The following is a 26,189-nucleotide window of genomic DNA, read 5'->3' as shown; positions in this document are numbered from 1 at the left end:
CTTACTGCAGCCACGGGGAGTTAAGGACGATGCAGAAATGATTTCATTAAGCGATGAAGTGCCAGGAGAATTTCAGCTGGCGGGAGGGGGTTAGAGACAGTTCAGCAAATGCTACTCCCCCATTTAAAATAAATGCCCCCTTCCCACCTGGCCCAATTATTAAAAGCTTTAATTCTGCATATCTTTAAGCATGTGACCAAGTCCCATTGACTTCAGTCACGCTAAACTCTAAGCGCACTGAAGTATTGATTTAATTGGGTATGGGTCCTGCTTTTGAGCAAGGGGTTGGACTAGACCTCCTGAGGTCCCTTCCAACCCTGATATTCTATGATTTATGGGATCAGGGCCTTCAAGTAAGTTTCCAGGCTCAACTCTGTCATTTTTAACTCTGCATTTTGCCTCTTTAATAGGGGACTCTCACTCCTGAGAATGGGAGATGGGGCCTCCCCTCATGGGGGCATGCAGCCTAGTGGTTAGACTAGCCGAGATCCCAGCGCTCCCATCAGAAACAGGTGAAGTTGTGGATTCTCAGCCCCTCAAAGTCAAATCCAGCAAGGCATTTAAAAGTTCCTCCCAACATCAGCACAAAAGTGACATAACAGATGATATCTGCCCCTCCCATCAGCATGTATCCAGGTTGATTTAGCCTCACTACATCCTACGATATGCTCGGGCCTCCAGAGACGCAGGGCTGCCGACAGCCCCGAGTTATGTCTGCAAGCATAGGAGCTCCAATACCTGCAGGCAGGGCAGTTTGCTGGATCAGACCCCTAGATCAGTCAGCAAGGTCCCTGCCCCGAGGAGCCTATGAAGCACTGAACCCTGCCCACCTCTCTGGTAACAGCCGTACGGACCCGCGCCCTCCTTTCTACTGACCAGTTTCCGTTTGGGGCAGAGGAAAGCATGACACTCCAGGTTCTCGCTGTGCTGGCTCTGAGCAATGTAGGCAAACACTTTATCGTGGCTCTTGTCTGCGGTGCAATAAGAGATCCTGAAAGTCAGAGCGAGGGAAAGTTAAACTCTTGGATTATAGCAGGGTTGGGAGGAGGCCAGCTTGCACACTGACCTGGCAGGCTGGGCGTCAGATTCAGCCTGGCAGACGCAGAGGGAACATGAATACCACCACGTTCTAAGAGCCCCCAGTTGGAGATTGGGGAACTCTTGGCCTGAAAGACAAGCCCCATTTTAGGCTTCAGAACCACAACTGTGAAGGCAGCAAAATGGGACTGACGGGGAGCAGAGCCACACACCGAATGATGCGTTTGGTGGGGTTACAGCCTCTGAACAGGAGCCTTTACCTTTGCTCAAGGAAAGGAAACTCTCTGCCCAGGTTTTGTGACATGCTAGTTTCTGAGCTGGGCAAGAGACACTTTGCTGTCAGGACAATCTCATGCATATTCTCTTCCAGCAAGGAGAGCGCCCAAGTTGTTCCAGCACCACAAATTACTGCGGAAGCTCCCCTGTGTGCGCTCCAGTCAGAGAGAGAAGCTGACGTCGGGGACAAGGAAAGTCTGTCTGAAAGAATGAGCCTCAAACTCCAGGAGATCTGCTCTAGCAGTTGCAGGCATCCTTGAACTCAGTGGGCCATGGGGATTCACTCAGCCTGAGGTTTGAGGGACATTTCCTCCGATGGGCTGCTTTCCCCTGAGCCAGGCAGGAAGCGCTTTGCATTTCTGAACAAGGTTTTGGCCAGCAAGCAGGGTGCCCTTCGACCAGGCATTGGCCTGGTGAGCAGACTATAAATGCACCTTTGTAGGGTGTGGGGGCAGGACCCTTGGAATTCTGAGCGTTTCCTTCCCCCAGTGTGAGTATCGGCACAGAGATCGGCTACTCCCATCTTATGTCAGTGAGTGTCATTGCGACACACGGCAGCTGAGTCACTGAAAGGCAATACAAGGTGCACATACAACTGGCAGTAATTTAATCTAGCGGGCTATTGAGGATGTGACCTCCCCACAAGGTAGGTTCAAAGGAAACCCTGAAGAGAATTAGAGGAAGAAAGGGGGACCTGTGGTTAATCTTCTCACAGCACCAGATTCTCCATTCAGCCCTTGCTTGCATGACTGTCCTCTAGGAAGGGGAAAGTGCATCTCATTTCCCTGACAGACTTAAAGAGCCACAGTCAAGGTTTAACAACACTTTCATTTCATTTCTTTTTGTGCATCAGGTTACTTTTGCTCATTGGCCTACATTTTGCCTTGCCAAGTGGCGTCATGCAAAGCATGACGCCCTTCAGGTTTATTCCCCTCCGTCATTTGCTTTCAAAGCAGCAAAGTTGGCCTTTCTGAGAACTGCAACAAAACCTCCTGCGTGCGTCTCACACACATACACACACACACTCCTCCCTGCTTCATAGCAACCCCCACTGTTCACCTGCATGTACAATCATCATTTGTTTTCAAAGGGAGGGTCATTCACACCAGCCTCTGAAGTTAATCGGTTTTGTAACCGGAAGGCAATTCACCACACACCAAGGGGCGAGTCTGAAAACCACCTACAGAGTCACAGGGGCTGTGTTTTAAGCTGCAGCAAGTCCGTTAGGATGCCTGCCTGAGGAGAGTGGTGGAGAGATCAGAGTTTCTGCCAGTGAAGTCTGAGTTTGCCTAATAAAAGTTCCAGGTTTGAGGGGGCGTGCTCCAGAGACCACAGCTCTGTCAGTTCAATCCTGACCCGGCACATGGGAGAAATTACTTTGGGCAATAAAAGAAAGCTTGCAAGAGAAAATTAAATTCATGCACACCAACCCGCCCTCCTTTAGGGAAAGTTATTCCTTCACCCAAAGTGGTATTGTTTTACAGAACTGCCTCTGATGTTGTCAGCTGCCTTAAGACACAGACACTTCAGTCAACTCAGAGGATACCTTTGTATAAACGTGGACCGGAAGGGACAGCTTCACCGTTCCAGTGTCCAAGCTCAATTCAAGGCAGCAGCTAACTATTCAGACCTCAGGTCTGCACTCACTTGTTTCCCCACCTCTTGCCCTCACCCACAACACAGTTCCGCTGGATTTCAGTAGACCAGGACTAATCTGGAGTGATTAAAGAGAGCAGAATTGAACGCCAGGTCTGCAGCTGTTAACTTTTAATTGTGAGGGGGTCTATGGGGTGAAGATTGCAGAAGGAACTCTACTCCCATGCGTTTTAACATGACCATGTTTATACAGTTGACTGTGTAGAGCAAGGATGGTCAATGGTTTTGTCCAGACCCCCAGTGATCCAAAGGCTTCCTGTGAGCTGACTACTAGGCAATGCAAAATGCCACTACCCTGTATTTCAGTATGGGGAAGCAGACTTACAACAATATGCCAAGGCAAGGGAGGATGGAAGGAGGCATGGAACACAGGAGTCAGCAGACTGGATCATACCTGGATCCATCTACTCTAGTACCCAGTCTGACTGGCCACACCAGATGCTCAGAGGAAGGTGTAAGAATCCCAGAGTGGGCAGGGATGGGATAATCTCTCCCCCTCCCCCTCCCCTCCACCTCACAATAGATTGTAAAGACAGAAGAGACCATTGCGATCATCTAGCCTGATCTCCTGCATGACAGGCTGTACAGCTTCCCCGACTTAATTCCTCATCCCGGTCTTCAGCATTACAGACTGGGTCAGGGCCCGAACCAAAGCCATGGTAGGAGTGGGAGAGGGAAAAAAGAAGAGTTCGAGCTAACCCCCCCCCTTGAAACAGGAAGATCCAACTGGCTAAGTACACCAGCATCCCTAGATGGAACTTTAAAGGAGCCGAATTTCTCCATGCAACCGGATTAACACCAGTAGCTGCACGTGCCTCTTGCTGAAGCTGGAGTTTTAACTTCGGAACCACTTTTGACACCTGAAGTCAGGAGTCCGAGGTCTGTTAAGCTGCCTGAAATTTAGCCTGCCTTTTGCCTGCTTCAGAGTGAGTTCCGGCTCCCTGGAGGAGCTGAGCTGTTAGTGTTGGAAGCCAAAATCCTCTAGCCACACCACAGCAGCCCGCCCACCTCTGTGTCTCAGCCCTTGCTTGTATCTCTAGGGTAAAGAGGAGAGTTCAGCCTCCATTCAGTGGTTGGCCTCGTCAGGGAGGCTGAAAGCCCATCAGGGCAGGGACTGCGTGTGCTTTCCGTACCTACCACAATAAGGCACCAATCCCACCTGGAATCTCTGGGCGCTACACAATCAATACAACGGCAAGGAGAGGAGTTGTTACTTGGACTAGGGCTCCAACAGAGGGAGAGAAAGCATTAGAGGGTCAGACAGAGCCTTAGCAAGCCTGGAGAGGAGACAGAGTAAAGGAGAATGAGCTGTGTAAGTCACCACCCTCCATTACCGGGCGGATGGTCCCCCTTTTCCACATAGGAGACCAAGCAGAAGTCAGACGCTAACCACATTTGACTGCTGCCGTTTGTTAGAGCTCGCGTGGAGCCTCACCGCACGACACTGATGCCATCGTTTCGTGCGGGACAGAACTAGGAGACGTCTCAAACGTTCCAAGCCTCCTCTCCAGGAGAGGCCTCCGTTACCTTTCCCCAGTCTCAAATGCTTTTGGGCCTGCGGTACTCGAGTGCATCTGATTCCACAACACTGTCAGACGCCCAGCGGACGGGGCACATTCTAGAGTCGGGACCACCAATCTAAATGAACCGCGTGCTTTGTATTTTGCAGAGAATCTTTCCTTATCCTCCCCCCTTCTTGGCTCTGTTGCAACCTTTTGGAAGGGCTGTGCAGAGTCTTCATTTATTCACTCTAATTTAAGGTTTCCTGTACCAGTAATACATTTTAACGTTTTTAGAAGGTCTCTTTCTGTAAGTCTATAATAGATAATTAAACTATTGTTGTATGTAAAGTAAATAAGGTTTTGAAAATGTTTAAAGAAGCTTCATTTAAAATTAAATTAAAAATGCAGAGCCCCGCCCGGACCGGTGGCCAGGACCCAGGCAGCGTGAGTGCCACTGAAAATCAGCATGCCATAGGGTGCCTACCCCATGCACTAGACAGAGGTTTTCCCTTTGGATTCTCATGGTGCCTAGTGTTCACTCATTCCCCTCTTCCCACGTAGCCTCGGCTTTCGAGAACAGATTCCTAAAGATGTGGTCAGCCTGCAGTACAGGTGAAGACTGGAGCCCGATGCATTCTCTCCCTACCCTCACACCAGACTGCGGGCTGTGTAGCCAGGGCTAATACGCCCATCAGTTCAAACAGGAACAGGTTTGGGCTCCACACCTTTACATGCTGAAGTGTCTCCAATAACATACCTGTATATCGAGATGTTTTCTATCAATTCGTTAGTTCCGCTGTCATTTAGGATAATCCCTCTGGGAGATACCTTCAGGGTAACTTTCTGCAGTTTCTTGCCACGTGCTTTAGCCTTTGGAAAGGAAAGGGAAATAGATTTACTGGTATTTAGCCTGGTTACGTTCAAAGCTGTTTCACGGAGGCCGATTACTCACTCTAGACGTGGATTGTTTAAATAGACAAATTAATGGCACTTGTTACGATCAGAGACTGGATTTATTATTAGGTACAATAAGGCCCTTATTAAAATGGTACCTTTGCTGAAGCACCGATTTACACTGGCATTGAGCATGCACCCCCATAACATGCTTGGTTACTGTGCCCACAATCCCTGGGGTCAGAGGGACTTTGCTGTACTGATTACAGTGCCTGAAGGCTACAGGACCGGCATGGATGTAGTCTTGGCAGAGATCAATTGGGCTCCTGCAGAATTTGCCAAGTTCTGCAGAGGTTTCATTTTTAGTCCAACATCCGAGGAGATACTAGAGCTCTCAGATTACACATTAGCCAGCAAGAGAGGGGTGACATGCAATGGAGTTAGACTGATCCCCTAAGTTTTGTTTCAACAGAACTATCCTCTGGGGGCAGTAACCACACCACACCTGTAGTAAGCCATTATCTTCTGTTCAAGCTGCCTTAAGTAGTCCCATAAAGGAATAGTTTATTGAAAGCCCGATCCTCAAGTTACTGAGGAGAGTCAGTGGATATGTTGCCTGGGGAAAAGAAAAAAAAAAAAGACAGGATCAAGCCCATTCCAGAGTGCACCTTATTAAAAAGGAAGTGAAAGCTTGGATATCCTTCACCTAATGCACTGGGATTTGCACTCAGAGACTAGTGTGTAACTCTACCTTGCTGTCCTAGGGACAATGCAAATCAGGGCTTCCTAACAGCCTCTGCAGTGTTTAGTTCGACTGAGCTGTTCACTGGCTCATGAGGGCTGACAAGGCACATCAGATTTAAGGAAGCAGTACTGTATAGTGACAAGAGGAACTCCAGCTCAGGAGCCATTGCTCAAGCTGGCAGGTGCTGTTCCAGAAGTGGCCTTCAGTATTCCACAGCATTGCCAATCCCAGTCAGTCATTCAAAAATCCTAGTCAGGCTGCCACCCACCCCCCAAAATCAGAATTTTAAAAATACCATGTTTCACTGATTTCTTGTTTGAGTCTCTAGGGCACACCTTGGTCCCATTTTCAAGCTCTTCTCTGCTAACGAAAGGTCTAGAAATGTCCACTAGGAAGAGTAAGCAGGGTCTCAAATAATCACATGACTCCAGGAGCTGGGGCTGTAATGCCACCATGTATGACAAGAGTTGGCATCGCCAAGCTCCAGTCTGCCACCTCCCTGCTTCTTTCTAATAAAAGAATGATGCTCACCTCCTCCCAAATTTGTGGGCCAGCCCAGTACCTGTAGCACTTGTATACTCCAGATACTGCAGGACTGGGCCCTTTCCTAGCTGCTGATTTGCAGGCCAACCAAGCTGCTCCTGCAGAGTAGTGGCTTGGCCACAATAGAGTCCAGACGGAGGAAGTCTGCTGTTTCAACACTAGATTTGCAGAGCAGTTTGTTTCCCATGTCTTTACTCCGCATTAGAGGGACGAATGGCTGGAGCCGAGACATCTAAGAGCAATGGACTGTTGCCAAAACCATCTCTAACCACCTTTCCAGGCCTGATGCTCTAACTTTGCATCACTCACAAGTTAATGTTTGCTTTGAATTTTAACTGCCCTTCAAGACAGAACCAATTAAGAGGACAAAAAGCATTAGATTGGCCACATGTTATAATTCAGCCACCTGCAGCCCAGTGAAGAGAACCTCAGCTCTCCTACTGAGTACAGCATCTCCCCACCTGCCAGGCAGTCATCAGACCGGCACCACTTCAAAGTGCCGACAGCAACGCGGCAGGTTCCAGACCCTCACAACCCAGCACTGTCCCTCAGTGAAGAGCCTCAAGGAGAGTTGTACTTACAGGGAGACTTCTTTGTGTGCACACCCAGAGTCCTCTAGCCAAGGGCATGAGCTTCCACCCACCACAGCAATGATCACCAGAGATCCTGGACACAGCATGACTAGCAACCCAAGAGTTAGTAGGCACCCAAGTGAGACAGATGAACGTCAGTTTCACAGAGACAGACAACTTCACAGTACTTTGCAAGAGCCATGCCCTACTGGGAGAAGCCAGAGATCCTGGAGCAGAGAAGTGAGCAGTGCCCTCCCCAAAGCTTAAAGAGGGGAAGGGCCACACTCCCCAATCTCTGCCACGAGGTACACAGCCAGTCGCAATATACGTTTCGTGACACGCCCATAAGCTTTGGGGCCAGATGCTCAGCTGGTGCAAATTTGCTTCACTTTACTGAAGTCTGCAGAGCCCAGTGATGCTAGCAGAGGCTCTGCCCCTAGGTCTTGCTGGAGGGCTCAGCGGCTGCAGGAGTCATAACCCACCCCAGAGTTCAGAGTAGGGGAGGAATGTGTTAATGTATGTCATTTCCCAGAATTTCCCAGAGCCCTCCCCCGCCTATTTCATTTCCCTGGAAGTTCAGCCCCTGTCAGGAAGATACTACTCACTGCCCGAAGCTTTGAGCCACCACATTTAGTTTTATGCGGATTAACCATGCGACTGAGTCTTTGCCTCATTCCATTTGATAAGTGTCTAAAGATGCATTAATTTGCTGTAGCACTAGTGGTGAATAAGGATGGACTCCTAAGTAAGTTGCAGTGTTAAATATTTAACAGTCGGTAGCTGTACGGCGCTGGCAAAATTAAAGTAGCATCAGTCAGCTGCAAGGGAGACTAATTGCCTTTTCAGTGGCCAGGAACGGGCTGCACAGTTTGTGCTGGTCCCTTCCAATCCACCTCTGGGATTGTAAAGCTCAGAGAAGCCCATCCAACCAGGGGTGCGAGAACCAGAGGGGCTGCTGCACCCCATAGCTTGAAGTGGTTTCCAATCACACACAGGGGTTTACAGTTTGGTTCGATGGCTTTCAGCAGCCGCCCTCCCCCCCCCCCCCCCAACCCCTATAAAAACTGTTCCGATGCCACGGCATCCAACACAGCCAGATAGGGGACTGGGAATTCCCATACCAGAGGTCTACTAACGCATCTCTGGGGAGACAGAGGTTGGACATGAAGAGTATATAGGCTGCTTTTAGAGTAGTTGTACCATTAAGAAATCAAGATTTGGCAAGGTATCCACAATACTAGAGTCTCTCCCTGGGTTATCTATCTGCAACCCTGAAGTCTTCCTATAACTGTGTGTCTCAGCCATGATTAAGGGTTAAACCATAGCTGCAGACACAGCAATCACCATTCAAGGTTCTCTTCCTATAAGGAGGACCAAGTATAGCCATGGGAGAGAGTTCTAGCGAGCACTAGGCCAGCGGTTCTCAAAGTGTGGGTTGGGACCCCAAAGTAGGTGGTAACCCTGTTTTAATGGGGTTGCCAGTGCTGGCATTACACTTGCTGGGGCTGAAGCCAAAAAGTCTGAGCCCCATGGCCCAGGGCTGAAGCCAAAGTCTGAGGGCTTCAGCCCTCCGCGGCAGGACTCAGGTTACAGCCCCCACCTGCCCAGGGCGGGAAGTCCTGAGGGGGGCAGGTCTCGGGCTTTGGGTTTGGCCCCCGCCCCCATGGGGCAGAGGGGCTCGGTCTTCAGTTTCCCTTCCCAGGGTCACGTAGTAATTTTTGTTGTCAGAAGGGGGTCGCAGTGCAAAGAAGTTTGAGAAACCCCTGCACGAGAGAGAGAGAGAGAGAGAGAGAGAGATCATATACTAGGTTTTATTTCACCTAAACTCCACAGTCCTTCTGGGTGACCCATCATCAACTCCTTGCTGCTTATGCAAAACCCTCGGAGAGGGGTGTGTATAGGAAGCATTTACATCCAGGATAAGCGTTCAAGAATCATTTGCTTCAACACCAGGAAGAGAAGAGTCTGCATTGTTTGGTTTTGCAGGGATCTCCTTTATTAGGCGTCAGATCTACTTAGAACCCCGATGAGGGCACTCACCATTGCCACAATTCTTTTGACGGCAGCTGCCGAGAGATCTTCTCCTTTGGGCTGTTCCACCAGTGTCATGCCCATGTACTTTAGGTTGAAAAGCATTCCCTCCAGTAGGGTCTCTCTGGTGTCGGTCCAGTTTTCCGGTAGCTCTGAGGAATAGCAAAGATCTTTAGTCTCGAGCGTACTAGGACCTGAGAAGTGATTTCATTAAACATGAAAATGCTGCAAGGTGATGCAAATGTGGGCAGCTGGCTCATCTGCATCTCACGTACTTTTGCCCAGGTGTCAGAGGGGGCCATGGAATGCTACTACACAATTGTCACGATCTGGAGGTATTTGAGAGAGTGCTAGCTACCGAAAGTACTTCGGTGATCATCACTCCTCCTGCCCCATCGCTGTGGCATCTTAGCATTATTCAGGTAAGACGATGCTATTCTGCCCTCAGTGAAGAAGAAACCTTGCTTGAAGGGAGATATCCAGGCCAGGCAGAAAGACTCCCAAGGCCAGGCCTTGGGAAAGAGGTGCATGACCTTGGTGGAGAGAGACTCAGCCTGATCTCCCACTGAAGGGAGAAGACAAGACCCTACAGCTCATCTGGTTTTGCCTCATGCAGTTCAGCAAATGAGCTGCAACAGCCCTATAATAGAACCGGGGATACGTTCTGGAGCAGAATGCTCAGCAATATGGCCATGTACAATCATCCTCTGTGTGTGTGTGTGGGGGGGGGGGGGAGAAAAAAACCAAAAACAAACCAAAACAAAGACACCCTTGCCCAATTTGGCTCCTCCAAGCATTGCCCTGTGGCCAAGTCCTCAAGCACTGGAGAAAAGGTTCCTCATGAGAGCCATGTTGCTAGGAATAAGTTTATTTAAAGCCACCCCTTCCCCCCCCATCCCTGTTTGATGCAGCTGGTGATCTAGCCAGAGGTGTGTGCCAGGTGGTGGAGTCACCAGAGAGGACTAACTAGCACATACAATTCTGCAGCCGTCCCAATGGATCACACCTTCCTTATGCCCTCCTGAACAAAGCTCCTTTAGGACCAGCCAATCCCCTCTAATTAACTGCTAAACGGATTATGAATTAGCAGAGATTGTGAGAGTGCTAACATTACCTTATAAGTCTCTGGAGTGGGGAGGCTTTTAGCAGCACAAGCCAAGAAAAGGACCAGAGGTGTTTTAGTCCAAACACACCCCCGCAGCCAGACTTAAAAACGGTGTTACTCTGCTTACAGCTGCCCCCAGACTCAGGTCAGACTAGGGGAAGCAAAGAGGGGGGGTATGCACAAGTTAGAGCGCATCTGAGCCCGAGCCCATGCACAGAGTTGGAGTCATATGAGCAATCGCCCAAAGGGAGAGTACGCAGATGCGAATAACTAAGCTGCACCAGCGGTCTTCGCTATCACCCCCAAGGGGAGAGAGCGCGCGTTTCTGCATCCAACATTGATGGGAAAGATTGTTCTTGGCACTCACTTTCTCCAGTTTCGCCACCCCATCTCCTAGCCCAGTGGCTCTCTATCTTTCCAGACTACTGTACCCCGTTCAGGAGTCTGATTGGTCTTGCGTACCCCCCGCCCCCAAGTTTCACCTCACTTAAACTACTGTCCTATAAAATCAGACAAACATTCAGACGTCTGTCAGCGCATTATTACTGAAAAAACTGCTGACTCATTTTACCATCTAATTATAAAATACATTTCGGTGTATAGAGCAGTATAAACAAGTCATTGTCTGTATGAAATTTTAGCTTGTACTGACTTTGCTACTGCTTTTATGTAGCCGGTTGTAAAACTAGGCAAATACATGGGTTGAGGTACCTCCATAGAATAGAATCATAGAATAGAATCTCAGGGTTGGAAGGGACCCCAGAAGGTCATCTAGTCCAACCCCCTGCTCGAAGCAGGACCAATTCCCAGTTAAATCCATGTGAACCCCTGGCTGAGAACCATTGCTTAGCCTGTAAGAAGAGTTGCTTCCTTACCCACGAACTGCATGGCCCAAGGAATGCAGATTCTCAGGCAGGCCAGTGCAGCTCACCCTGTGGCTAGTGTGCAGAACCACCTGAAAACCCACCAGAGAGCCCCCAAGTCAGAGAGCCTGGCTTCACATGGTGAACAGCAATTGCTCTGCAGCAGCCCCCTCTGCGTGCATTGGCTAGTCATGTGGAGCAGGACTAACTGATGTCAGAGCAAACCCCTCCCCACGATGCATGCTTCACTGAGCTTTGCTAGGCACCGAAGGGAGACAGGAAGCTTGCACAATAGCATTTAAACATTCCAGGCCAGATCCTCAGCTGGGGTTAATCCACACAGCGGTTATAAACTGGTGCGCTACATAAGTGGAGGATCCAACCCTCTGTTTTGAGAGAGCAGGGAGAGATTGCCTCAATACAGCAATCACGTACACTTCTTAGCAGTAGAGAGACCAGACTTGAGGCTCGTGCAGGCTATTGTTTGACGCCAATCTGAACAGATCAGGTTGTGTCGTCTCCCAAAAGGCCTCACATGGCTTCCTCCCCCAGGCACAGGGCCACCTCTCGTGGCAAGGTAGTTGTACTAGACTTTGCCGCTTTCCTACTGCTGTGTGAGGTAGGGGCCCCCGATGAGCGAGTGGGTAGGACTGATCACAGCACGGAGGCACCAATTCATCACCCCCGTAGCTAGTGATGTTAGAGGCATACTGGAACCGAAGACGTGGAGCAGGACTGGAACGGAGACCTGGCTGCTCAAGCAGAAGCGTTGGCAGTTCAGTTGTACCAAGACTAAATACATCTAGTTCATCAGGGTCTAAGCCGCTCTAGAATTCACCATAGCCTCGGGGATAGAACCGGGAGCCTCTCGCTCAGGGCAGGCCCCTGCTACCAGCAGTAAAGGAGATTCCCCTTCCAGCAAAACTCGACGAGCTGTCAAGCAGTCCTATTTCATGCCAGTAGGGGCAGCGCTGCACACATCCTAACCAGTTCATTCCCACTGCACCGAATCAGAGCCCGCTCCAGTGAGCGCATTTAATTGGTCACAAGGTTTTAAATTACAACTAGACAAGGGCTCCACCTCCCCTTCCCAGGGAAGCTGCTATGAGCATGGGAGGCGGTCTTCACTCCTATCTATGGAAGGCACGAAAGAGGGCCCCAAAGAACGGGGGCCACTGAACGGCCGTTTTGGTGGAAGAGATGGGTCCGTGTCCTTGCTCGAGTACCTATCCCCACTGCAGCTAGTGGCCGCATGCTGGCAAGGAGAGGCGTTTACAGCACACCGCAGAGGATTAACGCAGGCAGGGAATGCTGCCCAGGGGCCTTCGGCCTTTTCCACCTCATCTAGCAGCAGAAGCAGCAGCCTTGACCAGCCTCCAAACCTCTAAGGGTCTGCTGCTCATTTCAGAGACACCAATGATCCTTCCCCGAGAAAGTTACATTAAAGATCCAATTGCTTCTTCCACAACCATCCAGCTATGGCAGCACGGTCAGACTAGCCATGCTCAGAGACGGTTGTGGAGGGTGCTGTGTGTGGGGTATTGGTCTACAGGTGGCCCACCACTTCTTGCTGACGAGGTGGGGGGTGGTGGTGTTGTCTAGCAAAGGTCTCTTGGGTGCTGCTCTCCCCCACATCCACCTTTTCCTCAACCTGCATCAAATCCACATGCTCCCTTTCCCAGTAGGGGCAGCTATTCTAAGCCTGTGGATGTGTCATTACACAAAGTAAAAACTATTTCCCCATGTTTATTCCCCCCCCTCCCCCCCCACTGTTCCTCACACATTCTTGTGAGCTGCTGGAAACGGCCCACCTTGATCACTACAAAAGGTTCCTCTGCCCGGCTCTCCTGCTGGTAATAGCTCACCTTAAGTGATCACTCTGGTTACGGTGTGTGTATGGTAACACCCATTGTTTCATGTTCTGTGTATATAAAATTTCCCCTCTGTATTTTCCACTGCATGCATCCGATGAAGTTAGCTGTAGCTCACGAAAGCTTATGCTCAAATAAATGTTAGTCTCTAACCTGCCACAAGTCCTCCTTCACTAAGCCTTCAAGACAGTCCACTCCAGCCCCCATGGGGCCCATTCCAAGTGAGCTTGGCAAATTGCTCCCCTCAGATGCAAGTGAGCATCTGGCAGCGTGTAGGTACAGGCCAACCATGCCAGCAGGCAGATCTCACTAAGGGCAGGTCACTGCTCACTCCTGGAGGCAGCATGTCAAGTACACACACACACGCCCAAACAGCACAGGTACAGATAGAGTAGCTAGCAGGGCTCTGCTTAGGAGACTCAGGTACAGACCACCAAACCCTGCGGGCACGTAGACGCGATATGGCTTGCTACGTGCCCTACTATTTAAGCAGGGTCGTGTCTCCCTGCCTCTGGAGCCTTTCCCCACTGCCTCCCCCTTGCCAAAGCCCCCGTCAAGAGCTGCACGCCACAGAGTGGACACAGCCTCTTTTCACTGCAGTGTGTAGCTCCATACACGCAGCATAGGATGTACTGTATGAATCAGGACATAGAAAACCCCTGCCAGACCTCCGGGGCTTCAGAACGGCAGGGTCACAGGGCCACAACCCCGCCTCTCCACGCCCCCACTCCTCTCTGCTGAGCAGAACTGCTCTCCACAGCAGGGAATTCACCAGCAGCCTCTGCTCTGCGCACATGCTTTTACAGAGAAAACCTCCATGCAATCCTAAACCAGAGGGTGACTTCACCCTGATGCAGCGCAGGGAAAGGGAGCGGTTAGCCCGGTGACTCAGACTCCACAGAGCAGGGCACATTTCGGGCTCTTAGGGGTTATGGAGAGGAACCGCCACTGCCAGGTTTTGGAGCCAGGTGCTGTTTCCTGGTGCAGATTAGTAGCCTCCACCCCTCCAGGCAAGATCTGTAAAGCACTTTGAAATCTACGCACTGCATCAGTGGTAGTCAACTGGCAGACCGTGGGCCTAATCCAGACCTACAGGCGCTTTTAAATGGATCCCAAAATTTTCTCTGGAATTTGGACCTTGACAAAAAAAAAAAAAAAAAGATAAAAATAAGACTACCCTTGCACTACACTGTCAAGATCTGTTCTGCAGTGCATTGGAAGGGCTACAGCAGAATCAGAGAGTTAGATTTTAGGGTTTTGTTGAATTCAATAGGAAAGTGAATAGACTGTCATTCCTGGGGATAGTGAATCAGACATCCAACTGTGTTTTATGCTTCCCCCTAGATGTGGTCCAATAAGTGTATAGTTCCATCTCTAGAGCAGTTAGAGGGGACACTGGCTTCTGGCACCCTAGGATGAACAAAGTGATCAGGGAACACAACAGTGCTAATATGGACATCATCATTAGGTTTCACCAAAACACCCCCTTTGAAATGGAAGATAGAAGTTCAGCTGTTTCAGGCTGTCTGAAGACTCAGGTATAAAGTCACTCATTTGTTCACATATGAATGTTAGGGCTGTCAATCGCAGTTAACTCACGCAATGAACTCAAGTTAATCACGATTTATTGCAGTTTTAAATCACACTGTTAAACAACAGAATAGCAATTGAAATTCATTACATATTTTGGCTATTCTTCTACATTTTCATATATATTGTATTCTGTTGTAACTGAAATCAAAGTGTATATTAGTTTTGATTACAAATATTTGCACTGTAAAAGTGATAAACAGTATTTTTCAATTCACCTCATGCAAGTATAGTTGCGCAGTCTCTGTCATGAAGGTGCAACTTACAAATGTAGATTTGTGTGTGTTACATATCTGCACTCAAACATGTAAAACTTCAGAGCCTACAAGTCCACTCAGTCCTACTTCTTGGTCAGCCAATCGCTAAGACAAACAAGTTTGTTTACACTTACAGGAGAGAATGCTGCCCATTTCTTATCTACAAGATCACCAGACAGCGAGAATAGGCATTTGCATGGCACTTTTGTAGCTGGTACTGCAAGGTATTTATGTGCCAGAGATGCTAAACATTCGTATGCCCTTTCATGCTTGCACACTGATGAGGCTCATTAAAAAAAAAATAATTAAAATGTGTGACTGAACTCCTTGGGTGAGCATTGTATGTCCCCTGCTATGTTTTAACTGCATTCTGCCATTTTTTTCATGTTTAGCAGTCTTGGATGATGACCCAGCACATATTATTTTAAGAACACTTCCACAAAATGCAAAGAAATGTGAGATTTCTAAAGATAGCTACAGCACTCGACCCAAGGTTTAAGAATCTGAATCTGAAGTGTCTTCCAAAATCGGAGAGGGACGAGGTGTGGAGCATGCTTTCAGAAGTCTTAAGACGACCAACACTCCAATCCAGATACTACAGAACCCGAACCACCAAAAAAGAAAGAAAGTCAACCTTCTGCTGGTGGCATCCAGTTCAAATAAGGAAAATGAACATGCATCGGTCCATATGGCTTTGGATTGTTATTGAGCAGAACCCGTCATCAGCATGGATGCATGTCCTCTGGAATGGTGGTTGAAGCATGAAGGGACATATGACTCTTTAGCGCATCTGACATGTAAATATCTTGTGACACTGGCTACAACAGTGCCATGCAAACACCTGTTCTCACTTTCAGGTGACATTATGAACAAGAAGCAGACAGCATTATCTCCTGTAAATGTAAACAAACTGGTTTGTCTGAACGATTGGCTGAACAAGAAGTAGGACTGAGTGGGCTTGCAGACTCTAAAAGTTGACATGGTTTTATTGTTGAACACAGTTCTCTTTTTGTACATAATTCGACATTTGCAAGTTCAACTTTCATGAAAAAGATTGCACTGCAGTACTTGATTTAGGTGAATTGAAAAACTTTTTTTTTTTTTTTTTTACAGTGCAAATACTTGTCATCAAAAATATAAAGGGAGCACTGTATACTTTGTATTTGTTGTAATCAAAAACAAATCGATTTGGAAGTGTTGAAAACATCCACAAATATTTAAATAAATGATACTCATGATTAATCTTTTTAACTGTTTGACAGCCCTAACGAATGGTTCTTTTTCTACCCCTAGTGTTACAAATGTAGGGTCCCCCCCTTCATTTTAAAGGAGAAAAGCTTGCCTTATGCAGCAGGGAGCGGATTCTGGGCAGCACTGGAGGGCATTACATAGGGAAAAAAGTTGGGGTGACAGTACAAAAATACCAGGATTAAGAGTCAGACAGAACATGACAGTCTGTTAAGGAGACAGGAGTATAGCAGGACCTCTTTTCCGTGCTCACCCAGGCATCTATAATGTGCCCAGCATTGTAATTACAAAGATTTAACAGGTCTTTGATATTTTAGGAACGAGGCCACCTTTGCATGCCATTTCTAAAAAACACAGCTCCTCCATTTCCCCCTCCCCCACAAAAAACAAACAAAACCCACACACATTCCCAACTCAGTCAGGTCTCCAGGACAAACCCCTCAGCTTCCGCAGCCTGAGAGACATGCCAGGCAGGAATCCTTGTTTTCCAGAGAACATGGCATTCCCCCTTCTGCAACTGCAAGCAAGCCAGCCATCTGCAAGGCACAAGTAAGGGGGAGGCAGCAGACAGAGATTTCACCCAAGTCTGTCCAACTATTAATACCCTGTTTCAAGGTTTGCCGGTGTTGGCAGCAGCCACTGAATGAGATACAGCAAGTCAGGACTCGCCGTTTGGGGGAGAACATGCAAGTCCATCAGAGCCTGACAAATCCTTGCAAAGCAAAACCGCTGCCAAAGCAAAGAGATGCACAGAAGCTATCAGCGGTGGCCAGAACAGGTGAGCGTACTAGAGACTACAGCTCTGTTGGTGATATATTACACCACCTCCTGCATTCCTCCAGATTTTGGAACTTCAGCGACAAGCCAGGGAGGTTTTGGATCTGACCTACCAGCTGTGCTTTGGTAAGAAGCATGAATCACGTCATCCCTGCACTGTGCCCATCTGCTCTGCTCTGATGAGCAGATGGAGAATGCCCCATATTCCTGAATAGTCGAGGATAGTGGTATCAAGGGGTGGGGGCTATAGCCAGGCTGTTTATATGTGCCGCCAGGCCAGTCAGCCTAGGAGAGGCACTACAGGCCTAGCCTGAAGGCAGGCAAGAGGAGTGAGCATAAACTGGTTTTAAAAAGGGGAAAAAAAAAAAAAAAGGGCGGGGGGGTCACAACACAGCAGCACTGAAGCCTTTTGAACACATAAGGGCAATTGCAGGATTCTGGGGTCTTTCATGGCCCTATCTACTCCCAGGCACAGAGTGGACATATGCACATCTCCCACGGGGGGGGGGGGGGGGGGGGGGGGAATCAGAAACTTCACCCAGGCTGGGATTTCTGGGAACCTGAATCCTGGTTCCAAGTGAGCCAGCACGCTCAACCCCAGGCCATGGGAAAGAGCTGGACTGGACACCAGAGTGACTCCTAACCCTGTTTATCCACAAGACTGGACAGCCCCTGTCAGGTTCACAGGAGCAGAATGCAATTGACCAGAGCAGGGGCTGAAATGCAGTGGAAATAGACAAAAAGTCAGGGGGACTTGGAATGCCCAGTTGTTTCCCAGCACCAGTGGGCCTCTGGCATTCAGACTCAATACAGCTCATCTAGCCTGTAAGACATGGCAAGAGAGTCTATTTTGCTTGGCTAGCCTGAGTCTCTCAGTGGCCTCTGTACCAGGGGGATGCTATTTTTAGCCAGGCTTTGTTTATTCTAAAAGCTCCCCACCCCAACCCTTGTGGTTGTGCAGATGACCCGCTCCCAAAGTTTAGCGGGGAACCAAGGACAAGCCAGATCCTTTGTTTAACTTGGTACCATCTGTTTACAGACATAACGCAACAAGGGGCTGAATTTTGTCAGCATTAGAGACTCTTCCAGTACCACCGATTTCCTTGGCTTCCCACCCCCGCGATTCCAAAGTAAGCGACGGCTGGCCAGCTTATGAGGTGCAGCAGGCCAACTCTTACGACACATCTCAAGCCCTGCTCAGAGGGACAGATGCCTGTTATGGTCCCACTGTGCTTTTCAGCCTCTGAGCACTTTACCAGCAGCTGAGGGAGCCCAATGAGCTGGAGAAGTGAGCACCAGGTTATGAGCCAGGCACCCCTTGTTTGTTTGCTCTGCTGCTATTGTGATGACTTCCTCTGTGGCTTTCAACAAGCCACAAACCTCTGCGCCACCTCTCCTACTCAACCCTCCTGCCCCACGCGTAGAGTGCAAATGCTAACGGACCGGCTCCAGATGGACGCGTACAGCTCTTCCAAGCACAGGGACTGACCATGAGGTTTTTTTTTTTTTTTTTTTTTTTTTTAATATTTGCCTTCTGGGTTTTGAGCCTTGGCAGGGGCAAGAGGAGGCGTGGGATCACCTTTTTGAGCTTCTGAACCAGGAGGGCTAGAAACCAGGTTTTTAAAGAAGGCAAGGCCAAGGTTCACATCATCACAGGGCTCCGGGAATATTTGAGCTTGCGGGGGAGAAGAGTTAAGAGGCACACAATAAAATGGTGAGTTGACCACACTGTCTAGACAAGCAGGGGTGTGAAGACTGGTGGAGCCTTTCCATTTCCAACACTGGGTGCAACGAAGGCCTCATACCGCTCCTGAAGCTGCGCTGGGCTTGTGTGCATGGGGTGGGGGGTGGCAAGCACTGTGCATCTAGGCAGCTGAGTAACATTACTTGGGCACTGAAGCAGCTAAGTAATCTTGTTCTGTTAGTTGCATATTCAGGCTGAGAGGAAGGGGTTTGAGGAGGTGGGGGAGACCAAGGGAGAGGATCCTCAGGTCCCACTTTGACTCCATGCCCCCAGTTGGGAAGTCTGAACATCGACAGCTTTCAGAGGCACACGGATAGCCAGGCTTCGCTAGCAGCCGTGCTTGCTTAGGAAGGAAGCTCCTTGGTTTCAGTTCAGCCACTGAAGTACTCGGAGAGGAAGATGGTTTGCAGCCCAGGAAGGGGAAACTGTCAGAGCTCTCTATCAACTTCACCAAAACCATTCCCTCCCCTGGATTTCCCACTAGGACTCTCAAGATCTTCTGGGGCGAAGAGAAGAGCACATCTTCCCCACACTGTGCCAAAAACAAATCGGGAGTGCCCACTGCTCCCATGGCTTGGATGACCAGCCCTTCACAACAGCACACCCCTCCTCGGCTGCTCCCCCAATTTTACTGAATGGCAGAGACTGTCAACTATACGGCACCAAGCACCCCTTTGGTTAGATCTATGACGCATGGCTCACAAACTGATTTAGATCAAGAATTACAATCAGCATGCAGCTGCTCAACGTTGAGAGAGGCAGACCGGAAAGGGGCTGCAAAGCTCACAGTGGTTTATGCTTTGGTGGGGGGGGGCGGGTATGTGGGGGGAATAGATGTGTTCAGACGAGAAACCTTTTCCATCTTGGGGCCTCCAAACAGATTCCAAGATTAGAGTGTCACAAGTCCCCATTCCAAAAGAGCGTTATCATTAAGTTCATTTTGAAGGGGGGGGGAGGAGGGGGAGAATCGAAAGCTAGATAACACACACACACACACAAAGCCTTAGTAAGTCCAATGCAATCAAATATGCTTTTAACAGAGAGTCCTTTCTGCAAGAGGTCAGTATGCATTTACCTGGAATCACTGCTACATTTACACAGCTGATGTCTCCATGCCAATTGACAGCGACTCCTGCTTTTCACTCATTTACTCAGCACACAATTCTCATGCAATTCACAAGCTTGTTTAAGACAATTTAATAGTAGAGTCAGAACAGCTTCATTCTAAGACCAAAAACTGGTTTGCTTTTAACTCTGTAGCTGGGTACGGGTCAGAAAAATCCCTCCACGCCACTCTCTGCAGACCCTGTACCAAGTCACAGCCCAGTGCCAAAGCGTCTACAGCAGAGATACTGTAGTGTAGTTTCAGATCCAGAGATACTAGCCTCTTAATCCTTAAAGGAGGCAAAAAACCCTGGAGTAAATCTCAGAGGATTAGTCAAAAAAATCATGCAGTTTGATCTTGCCACCATGTAGCCAAGACTCCAGACACTAGGGGTTTTATTGGCACAGGGAGAGCTGGCAAAGGAAAATACTTCATTCTTAAACCTGGATTAGTGTGCTTTGGTCTGCTGCAGGGATCTTGGGCTTTCCTGCACACCCGCTGGTAGCAAACTTGGTCCTGCTTCTTTACTGCACCTCTGGTATGGGAAACAGAGCACTTCATGAAAACCCCACTTATCTCCTCCCAGGAGTTTCTTCACATAGCTTTTAGGGAGATGGCAAAAATGACAGGCTATTCCTGGATCCTATCAATGGACAGGACTGTGCATATTCACCACGGTAAGTCAGAACTGGAAGGGGAGCAATCACAGTCTAGCACTTTAGGCCTTATGGAAGAGAGCAGCCTGGAGGACCAGACTAGCTCTTGGAGAGCGTTGAGCAGGAGGCTGTTCCCAGCCTTGGGACATGGAGTTAGGAGTTGGTGAAAGGGACAAAAGAACCAGTCAGAGAATCTTGGTTGGAGCAGAGAGGCTGGGACATCCCATGGGAGGAAATGAGATCAGAGAGCGGCCTCCTTTAGAAGGTGAAGACAAGAAGCTTGATCTGAATGAACCAAGGTGCAAGGGACAGGAGGAGCTCAAGGTGATCCTGGGAGCAGCATTCTGAACACACTGCAAGGCTGGAGATGGGGAGGAGGATATACCACACATGGCAGGAAATTAATCTCTCATACTCCCATCCAAGCTTCAGCAGACAGGAGGGGGAGAGAGAGAACACACATGGAGTTTAGCTGTTGGGAGAGGAGTCCGAGATCCCACCAAGATTGAGAGGCCAGGCAGGCAGGCATATCATAAGAGTGCTAAAAACTGAGAAGGGGAAGAAAGTTGAAAAAATTCCACTTCAAACCCTTTCGTTATTGTGTGGGAGCAGGGAAAGGAACCAGGGCTCTGTGTACACATGGCAGGTGCCCAGCAGCCTTGGAATGAATGCAAGTTACAGCTAGCTACTGTTCAAAGCTCAAGAATCTAGTAGCAAGCTGGATGGAGTGTGCAAAATCAAGCACCGCAGTGAGATTTTTTTTTAAACTGGTATCCTGGGTGTAGTGACGAGAAAATATATTTTTAAGCCAGCTAATAAAACCAAAGTTACAAGTTAACCACCGATTTGACTCTGGATGAAGCACAACTAAACCAAAGCAAAAAAAAAACCAAAACACCTACTGCAGAACTTTACCCCTTTCCACGAACCCAGTACCCTGTGAGTTCCACCTGTGATGGGACAGAAAGTCAGCCTGGATTCTCCTTCTTCTCCTAAAAGGAGAGTTGGGCTAACGTCTGCCATAAAGGAGGGCAGGCTTGGAGAGAACACACGCGACCAACAGACTAATGCATGTGCTAATGTACTACTCCTGACACACCGCATTAAGATGTGTAAATTGCTCAGCAGGCAGAGCGTTGTGTGGTCTCATTACGCTCCAGTCTTCTCCTGTGAATGCAACAACTCTTGTTTGTTTTCTTTCCTTTTGCGCAAAAGGAAACTCTAAACCTGGACATGCCACAATCAACGACAACAATCCCAAAGCTGTCGAGCCGAAGGAGAAGTAGGGTGGTTTGTCTGCAAAAGGCGAGACTTCGGGTAGAGAAGGGGTAATTTAAGGGGTTCAGAAACATACAGTCCTTCTTAAAAGGAAGTCAAGTCAGCGATCCCTGGTAGGAGCAGCCTGACAGCAGAGCTATGGAGTTCGCAGGTAAGCGGAAGGTGACTCACTAAATTGGCTCAAGACATCCAGGCAGGCCCATAACCTCACCTAGAAGAGGAGCAGTGCAGCAATTCCTAAAATATAGGGCTACAACCCAGGGTGCAAGGAAGAGGAATTCCTTGGTTAGCCACCATCTCATCATCAATCATTAGAAGCAACACACGCACCGTGGCCTCATTCACTTGCCGGAGCCCTTCAGTAACTATTAACCCAGCTCCACAGCATTCTGCTTGCGCATTCAATCGCGGGCTAAGAACAGGTTCACGAGTCTTAGATGTGCGGACGGGGCTAGGGATTGTCCACACCACAAGGCAGCCCAAGCCAGGCCCCAACCTGCTCCCCCAGGGGGTAGGGACTGGGAGTAGAGCAATAGCTGTACGTGTGGGTCGGGTTGGGGGGGGTGCTCTGGGCTGGCCCCTCTCTGCTTGGGTGAGAAGGGAGGGAGCAGAGGCGAGATTTCACTGTAAGGCTGGAGAGAAGAGGAGGAAGCCGAGGCAGGACCCAGCCACGACCTGGGGGGTGTGGGACCATCCTCCAGCTCAGCAGCTTTTGGGCATGAGGCCAAGCCCCGCTGCTCCTCTCGGGCCTCGGGAAGCCCCACCCCAGCGGGCGCCCCCGAGCCCAGGGAGAGGCGCCAGCCGGGCTCGCTCCCAAAGCGGAGAAGCAGGTAACCGGGCGGGGGGCAAACCCGGTTCCCGGGGGGCCAAGGGCGCAGCAGCCGCCCCGTGCGAGCCCTGGAGAGGGGCGGGCGCCCCCCACCCCAGGGATAAGCCGCCCGCCGCCCCCAGCCCGGGGGGACTCACTCCGGTGCTTGCCGCTGCCCCAGGACTGCTTGGCGGCGCTCGGGCTCCGGATGAGGGCCCGGCCCGCCGACCGCAGCGCCTCCATGGCGCGCCCCGCCGCGCTCCCCCAACTCCGGCCAACAAACTTTGCCCGGCGCGGCGGGCGCCGCCTCCCGGCTCGGGGCGGTCGAGGGATGATCGCGTGGGGGGAAGTGGGAGGCGAGTTTTATGTAGATCCGCCCGGGCTGGTGCGGCTGGTGACGCGCGGCGGCTCCCCGCCCCGGGCCCCGCCACCTCCCCGCCCGGCCTGGCCGGGGCCGCGCCGCCCGGGACAGCCTGAGGCGGGCGTGGCCGCTGGCCCGGGAGCGTCGTGTCAGGCCTGGGCCCCACTGGCGGGAGGGGGGGTTCCCATGGGGTGGTGGCAGCAAGGCCAGCCCGCCCCCCCCGCCGGTGCAGACCCCTGTCCCAGCGGGGGGAACATCGCAGCGTGCCCCAGGTTGAAACTAGTATCAGTAAGGCCCGGTGTGAAGGGGGGGGTGATTGTCCCCCAAAAAATTACAGCTGAGTCGGCGACAAGCCAGGGACAATTGCGGAAAAGCACGAATGGACCTTATTAGGTGCCCTCCTAAAGTCCATCAGACCTGCCCCTGACTTTCCGCCGTGGGTCGCCCAGGGCTGACACCGGGGGCCTGTGGCTGGAAGCGGGGACACGGGGCTGACACCGGGGGCCTGCGGCCGGCAGCGGGGACCCAGGGCTGACACCGGGGGCCTGTGGCTGGAAGTGGGGACACAGGGCTGACACCGGGAGCCTGTGGCTGGAAGTGGGGACACGGGGCTGACACCGGGGGCCTGTGGCCGGCAGCGGAGACATGGGGCTGGCACCGGGGGCCTGTGGCCGGCAGCGGAGACACGGGGCTGACACCAGGGGCCTGTGGCTGGAAGTGGGGACACGGGGCTGGCACCGGGAGCCTGTGGCTGGAAGCGGGGACACGGGGCTGGCACCGGGGGCCTGTGGCCGGCAGCGGAGACATGGGGCTGGCACCGGGGGCCTGTGGCCGGCAGCGGAGACACGGGGCTGACACCGGGGGCCTGTGGCTGGAAGTGGGGACACGGGGCTGACAGCGGGGGCCTGTGGCTGGAAGTGGGCTCCTGCTGTCAGCCGCCAGGGGCTCAGTGGGGGGGGTTCTGGGGCTGACAGCAGCTGCCTGGGACTGAGTGTGGGGGCCCAGGGCTCCGGCTCTCAGATCTGCGCATGATGGGGCTGTCCAGTGTCAAAATTGCAGGGGAAGCCTCCTATGGTGGAATCCACAATATCTGCAAGCTAAGTAGGGCCTTGAGGATAAATGTATAGAACAAGCAGTCTAAACCCTATGGTCTGAGCTTGGGAAGTCCCATCCTTGGGCCGTGACGGGCCCAGCATTGCTTCGGAGTCTTAGTTAAGCTCCGATGGCACTGTGACCTGCCCAGAGAGGTACCTAGGTTTCTGGAGCAGGACAACGCCTTTGCCTTCCCCAGCCAAGCACTGTCAGGATCAGTTTTGGATGTAAGAGAGGTCCCGAAAGCCGCTCCCGCCTGTGGAGTTAGTGGCTGTCATGTCCGTGTGTTGCATAAATGTGTCATCGGGGCTGGACACAATGGCCTCATGTCCCCCATGCAAGAGGCTTTAATTGGTCATGTCATTTGATCATGAGGCAGCCACTCCTCAAATATGGGGACCCTCCCAGTGTTATTGTTAAGGAGGCCTCATGCTTAAATCAGCCAGCTCAGTTATCCCCACACACATACCTTGGCAACTCTAGCATGATTTTGCCCCCAGACTCCTAAGGGTCCATATTATCAAATCAATGGTCTTTTCACAATTAAACTTTCCATCCTATTGTATGGCAGTGGTGACCCTCTTTCATCTAAGCTTGATTCACCATTCTGATAAGTCCAGAGTGTATTTGGATTTAGAATTGAAAATCATTTCCACCATAAAAAGAAAAGGAGTACTTGTGGCACCTTAGAGACTAACGCATTTACAAGTACTCCTTTGCTTTTTGCAGATCCCGACTAACACGGCTGCTACTCTGAAACATTTCCACCATGTGATTACTGCATTGTATAATGTACAGTACATGGAAAATGAGAACTACTATCAAAAGACTTTAATGTGTTAAAAAGGCATGGGAAGAACAATTTTTTTGTTTCCTTAAAGCCTCAAATGTAGTACAAGCAAATTCCATGCAATATTTTAGTGTCACATTTAATAAAGGCCTGTACATGTGTAACTCCATGCATGTGTAGCTTACTTGATTTCAGCTGGCTACTAGCATGCTTTAAACATATGTGCATGAGTGTTGGTAGGTTTAGGGGCCTAGTGGGCTTGTTGAGATTAACGGGATATTATCATAAGTGGGCGGGTTAGGCCCAAAATGTAGGTTTTGTAAAATAATTTTTTTACAGGTTTTTACAGTACTTCCTATTAATAAATATATCTGAATGTAACTGAAAACAGCTTTTTGATTGAATTTAAACATTCCCATCTGGTGTTGGCAATCCAAACCTTGCAGTATTGCGCTTGTACACGAGGAGCCAAAAAGTGAAAGTGATTTAGAAATAAAAGTAGAATTGACTAATCTATTTTCATTGTCCCAACTGAGTGAAATGCAAGAAATGGATAAACCGCCCGAATGATGAAAAGTAAATTGGATTAAAGATATTCTTCTGGTTTTAACAATCTAACCTATTAGTAATATTTCCCCCCAAAATACACTGTCTGATTTTTAACCTGACAGTATCCCTTTAAGAGCAACAACTGTGGTCTGAATTTGAAACAGGAGATTTAAATTAACTGGTATCAAAAGATACAGCTGGTTGTCTAATGTAGCTGGTAAATAACAGCATAGGCATGGTGGAAGTGTATAATTAAGTCAGTTTAAAGGTCCCTGTAAAGCTGTAGGCCCCAATTCAGCAAAACCCTTAAGCATGTGCTTAAATCCATCCCTGTTCAGGAAAGCACACAACCATATTTGCCTTTAAGCACATGTTTAAAGCGGCACTGAAGCCAAGGGGTTTAAGCACACACTTCAATGCTTTGCTGAATCGAAGCCCTGTGGCTGAGATGTTGGCATAGCACGGTTCCCAAATTGCAGCGTGCATTGTGCTGGAGTGTTTCATCCTTGCCAGCCGCTGAATGGCCAATCCAGATACTCTATAAAATTTTATAACAAACTAGGCTGATAAATCCACATGGCAGGCTTTTGGTGCAGCCGTGTGCTATTTTTCCTCTTCTCTGGTCTACAGTTTTCTGTGTTTTGCACCATCATCAGCTAAGTGTATCACAATGTGCTGTTTACCTCGGGCAGCAGCTTCAGCACCTTCGCACGGCTTCCTTCCCACCGCTTCCCCTGTAGCGACTGCAAAAACAAGCCACTCGTCAGAACAGGGCATGCTCCTGTCTTGCGTGCAGCACCCTCGCACGTGCAGCTTTCCCTGCTCAGCTGTCCGTCCC

The 26,189-nt window shown here is 50.0% G+C and overlaps 1 protein-coding gene across 2 annotated transcripts in view; it reads right to left on the bottom strand.

The window, feature by feature from the left end:
* LDLRAP1 (low density lipoprotein receptor adaptor protein 1) overlaps positions 1–22,896 on the bottom strand; it is a 36,636-nt gene extending 13,740 nt beyond the window's left edge. For both annotated transcript variants that reach the window (XM_073317876.2, XM_073317878.2), the window contains exons 1-4: positions 22,718–22,896; positions 9,267–9,409; positions 5,230–5,342; positions 877–991 (exon numbers count right to left, since the gene is read on the bottom strand). In XM_073317876.2, the coding sequence (XP_073173977.1) occupies positions 877–991; positions 5,230–5,342; positions 9,267–9,409; positions 22,718–22,802 (456 nt within the window). In that variant the 5' untranslated portion in view covers positions 22,803–22,896. The remainder of the gene's footprint in view (positions 1–876; positions 992–5,229; positions 5,343–9,266; positions 9,410–22,717) is intronic.
* Positions 22,897–26,189: the final 3,293 nt, after the last annotated feature.

This window comes from Lepidochelys kempii, chromosome 19 (genome assembly GCF_965140285.1).
Source record: "Lepidochelys kempii isolate rLepKem1 chromosome 19, rLepKem1.hap1, whole genome shotgun sequence".
Classification (NCBI taxonomy): Eukaryota; Metazoa; Chordata; order Testudines; family Cheloniidae; genus Lepidochelys; species Lepidochelys kempii.
Note: the sequence above shows the minus strand (reverse complement) of the source record. Positions and strands in the feature narration are given on the sequence as shown.